At 42.0% G+C, this 5000-nt stretch overlaps 1 protein-coding gene and 1 pseudogene across 2 annotated transcripts in view; both read left to right on the top strand.

The window, feature by feature from the left end:
* The window catches only part of hoxa2b (homeobox A2b), a gene marked incomplete at both ends in the record, with an annotated part of 1851 nt that extends 932 nt beyond the window's left edge, over window positions 1–919 (top strand). Inside the window, one exon of the mRNA XM_080857879.1 lies at window positions 144–919. Within this exon, the coding sequence (XP_080714005.1) occupies window positions 144–919 (776 nt within the window). The remainder of the gene's footprint in view (window positions 1–143) is intronic.
* The window catches only part of LOC308380762 (E3 ubiquitin-protein ligase TRIM35-like), a 392149-nt pseudogene that overhangs the window by 340418 nt on the left and 46731 nt on the right, over window positions 1–5000 (top strand). The window lies entirely within an intron of this gene.

The raw sequence follows: 5000 nt of genomic DNA, 5'->3' as shown, positions 1-5000 counted from the left end.
TCCGTGGCGTTGGCGGAGGGCAGTTAAAATCACTGGATTTGTAATTAGGAGTAATTAGAATTAGTTATCAATAATGTAATTAGCAGTGTTATCAATAATGCGGTGTGTGTGTGTGTGTGATTATGTGTTGAACTATTTTCCAGGCTCGCCCGAGCTCTCTGACGGTAGCGGCGGTGGTGGCGGGACGACCCGGCGGCTGAGGACCGCGTACACGAACACGCAGCTTCTGGAGCTCGAGAAGGAGTTCCACTTCAACAAGTACCTCTGCCGACCGCGGCGCGTGGAGATCGCGGCGCTGCTGGACCTGACGGAGCGGCAGGTGAAGGTGTGGTTCCAGAACCGGCGGATGAAGCACAAGAGACAGACCCACTGCAAGGAGAACCATCACGGCGAGGGCGGCACGGGGGGCACGTTTACAAAGAGTCGTCAGGACGACAGTGGCGACCAGGGCGACGACGACCATGGAAAGTCGTTCTACGAGCAGCAGCCGGGGAACAATGTGACTGGGGCTCTATTGGAAAGAGAGACATACCAGTTCCAGCGAAATACCATCACGTCACATCAGTCCCAACACGGGCACAATGGGGACAGCCCGAGCGCTACTGTTCCTGCGCTCGGCAGCAATGAGAAAAATCCGAAACATTTCCCCTGCCCCTCACCCCCTGTCCCGGCCTCAGCCGCAACAATGGCGGCGGATTGCGCATCTGGCCGGGACAATGGCGCTCATTCGCCGGCCCTGGACATTTCTCTGCAGGACTTTCACGTCTTCTCCTCCTCCGAGTCCTGCCTCCACCTGTCGGATTCCGTATCCCCAGGCCTGTCAGATTCGGTCGGTAGCCCCGTGGGCATCTCGTCCGAGGGATTTGATTTTTTCTCGGAGACGCTCACCACCATCGACCTGCATCACTTGAGCTACTGACCGCACCGGACACAAAGTAGCGAAGTTAAGTTCTAGAACTCTCCCGAAAATCTGCGTCTCACTCTCTCTCTGCGATATTCCCTCTTTTATTCTCATGATTTAATTAATTAGTCCATTAACTCTAAAGAGGTAAGTTTGCTAATAACTGAATTAAGAATCTATGTGTTTACAAGTGCGGCAAATGCAGGAAATAAATAAATATTTTCTCATTTTATTTTTGTATCCCTTTCAGGTAACTTCATATTTTCTTAGAATAAATTTGTACTTGTAACTGTAGAGAATCTCAGTGTTGTGCATTTATTTGATATTTTCTACGTGAGGCACACATTTATGTAAACACAGTTTATTTACTTGGGGACAATCAAAACATTCGCAGATGGCAGAGTAAGCACAAACATGTTGGTCTCTGGAGAAGGACAAATATCGTAATTTATCAAAATTAAATCTGAAGATTCCGTGCAACAAGTGGCTTTAATTAGGTTATAATGAATTCGATTATAATTAGGCTAACGGTTGTGCATAGTGCTGCGGCCGTGGGAGGAGAGGGAAGAGGGGACTGTGTGTGTGTGTGTGTGTGTTTCACTGCGGCAGTAACCAGCGTTTATGGAGTCGTTAAAGCCGACAGGCTCTGGGCTTAAAAACAATGTTCAAAATAGAACCAATTACCAATATAAAACTCCAACTTTTAGAAATAGAATATCATACACGCCTTAAAACAGGAACATGTCTCGGCGTGTCTAAATTACCAATATATGTTGTCACATATCTTTATGGCGATTATAAAATTGCAACTGAATAATTTTATTTTAAGTTTATTTGTAATTGAAGAGACTATTTTCCCGGCGCGTTGGAGGCTGGCCTGCGATGTAGAGGAATGCATAAATCAGGTTCCGTTTTATGAATGACTCGCTCATTAAAGAGATTGATTTCCCTCGCGTCGACTTCACAAATAAAAACACGGCGGTTCGTGTACCGGCCAGCCCCGGGAGCTCGCCCTGGAAGCTCGTGCCGTTTTGGAGTTAAGCAATTACATTTTATGGCCTATTAAACCTCCGACACGAGCCTGCGTGCCCAGTGTGTGTGGCGCGTAATTCAGCCTTATTCTGCCATACAATATTTATTTCATTTTGTTTGATTTTTACATGCTTTTATTTTTTAATTTAGTATATTATCTGACTATATATGGGACAGTGATACAATAATCCCATGTAGTTTAACTTCTGAATCAGGTTGATGGAGGACATTATGTTGAAACTTTACTAGGAGTGCTATTGGATGATGCGGCGGGCGGTATAGCGGTCGGCCATCACCATATGTTATTACTTTTCAGAGTTTGTGCTGCTGTCGAGACTACGTCTGGTCACACCTCATAACCTAAATAAGAAATGTGTGTAATGTTTGTGTGTGTGTGTGTGTGTGTGTGTGTGTGTGTGTGTGTTTTCACGCACCCCTGTTTTCGGCTACACTCTAAGAGCACGAGCGATTGCCGTGTGACGATAGTCTTCCTTCGGCGGGGTCTTACGGGCTCGGGCCTATACTGCTCCGGGACCGGGTCCGTAGGCTGGCCTGCACCTCCGGGTCTGATGTCTTCATATTAATAATTGCTTTTTGAACACACTGCGCGGGGTGGGTGTGTGGGACGAGGATGGGGGTGTGGTGTGTGTGTGTGTGTGTGTGTGAGAGAGAGAGTTTATCAATAATAATGTAAAGGGTGCCAGCCCTCACTTAGTCCACTAATCACAATCGCCATTTCTAAAGTCTCCACGGATTGGCCCAATTCACTTTTTTAACACGGCTCTGTCTCGCTCTAATTAAATACAACTGACGTGATTAACAACATAAATGACAATCCGACGGATGAGAGAGCATTACGTCATCCGCACCCCCTCTTCCCCTATGGTCCGACACGAACTTCTCTCTCTAAACGGAGAGGCCTTCTCTCAGGCCCAGTAGTAGCAGCATACTAACGCCAGGAGTAGCATACTACATTTATCATAATCTCCCTCGGGATTAATAAAGTATCCATCTATCTAAATATATCTATCTATATATCTATCTATCTCTATCTATCTATCTATCTATCTATCTATCTATCGATTTATCTATCTATCTATCTATCTATCTATTTATCTATCTATCTATCTATCTATCTATCTATCTATCTATCTATCTATCTATGTATCTATCTATCTATCTATCTATCTATCTATCTATCTATCTATGTATCTATCTATCTATCAATCTATGTATCTATCTATCTATCTATCTATCTATTTATTTATATATTTATCTATCTATCTATCTATCTATGTATCTATGTATCTATCTATCTATCGATCTACCTATCTATCTATCTATCTATCTATCTATTTATCTATCTATCTATCTATCTATCTATCTATCTATCTATCTATTTATCTATCTATCTATCTATCTATCTATCTATCTATCTATCTATCTATCTATGTATCTATCTATCTATGTATCTATCTATCTATCAATCTATGTATCTATCTATCTATCTATCTATCTATCTATCTATGTATCTATCTATGTATCTATCTATCTATCTATCGATCTACCTATCTATCTATCTATCTATCTATCTATCTATCTATCTATCTATCTATCTATCTATCTATCTATCTATCTATCTATCTATTTATCTATCTATCTATCTATCTATCTATCTATCTATTTAGCTATCTATCTATCTATCTATCTATCGATCTACCTATCTATCTATCTATCTATCTATCTATCTATCTATCTATCTATTTATCTATCTATCTATCTATCTATCTATCTATCTATCTATATATATATATATATATATATATATATATATATATACATGTCTATCGTTCTATCTATCTATCTATCTATCTATCTATTTATCTATCTATCTATCTATCTATCTATCTATCTATCTATCTATCTATCTATCTATCTATTTATCTACTAACTGCAGAAGATTAATCAATCCGAAGGGCACCTGTTGGTCGGTCATAGGCTAGGATGTTGCGAAAATTATTGTTTACAGTGACATTCAATTATGTTATGGAATATTGTTTAAAAAAACTAAGATGATACGTGTCCCAGTTACACATCCAAAGCCGTGTCTGAAATGGTTTGCCTGAATTCGGTGTTTCACGTATTCTTCAATGAAGGGGGGAGGTCTCCCTCGCGGTCAAGCTGTGCTGTCCCGTGCCTTTATTCCACTGATCTGCCCATGCCACAGCAGTGAGCCCCCTTGCGCGCGCAGCCGACCCTCCATTCGGCGACCTGGAAGCTACGTCACCCTCCCGAACTGCTAAAAGTCACCAGCGAGCTCCAACACTAACGGAAACTCTTAATGAACAGGCTGACGTGACCGGACTGTCAACAGCAGCCGCCTGGTGATCCTATGGCGTCAGTTTAGTGCCAAAACGCACACGCGCAATAAACGTCTAAGTATAGTCTAAGCTGCCCAATGCTAGTATATTCTTCAACAGTATATGACTTTCCCCTTGAGAAAATTTCCTTTTCAAATAAACTATGACTCCTTGTCAAAAATGAAATGATAATGGTAACCGCAATGAGTCGAGATGGCCTATCAGGGAGACCGGGGACAGTTGGAACACGGGGACAGTTATGAAGTGCTTAATTTCTCAGCTCGTGTCTAACGTCATCAGATGAAACTCACAAACGACATTTGTCTAAGCGTTGTGAAAGATTTTGATTGTTTGACTGTTTTCAAGAGGAACACGAGTAACAGGTATAAAACAGAATAGGCCATAGCACGCATTCCTTACAACTGGCTGCAACCGGCAAACCCAGCTATAGCGCGTGAAACAGGTTCGCGAGCGGAGAGGGGTCCGGCACGCACATGAAGCTGGCCAAGTGTGATAAACACAACAAGTGACGTCATCATTAACTTCTAACCTGCTTTACTTACAATTCATTCCTCACAGTAAGAGCTGTAGCCTACTGGATTAAATACAAGAGAGTTAGAGAGGTCAATAAAAGAGTGTTGTGATAGTAAATAGATATTAAAGCAATGAGTGTTGTGATAGTTCTAGAGTGTTGTATGGAGGGAGAG

The sequence above is a fragment of the Sprattus sprattus genome (genome assembly GCF_963457725.1).
Source record: "Sprattus sprattus genome assembly, chromosome: 19".
NCBI classification, from domain to species: Eukaryota; Metazoa; Chordata; class Actinopteri; order Clupeiformes; family Clupeidae; genus Sprattus; species Sprattus sprattus.
The sequence above is the reverse complement of the archived record's forward strand: the minus strand, read 5'-3'. Positions and strand labels throughout refer to the sequence as shown.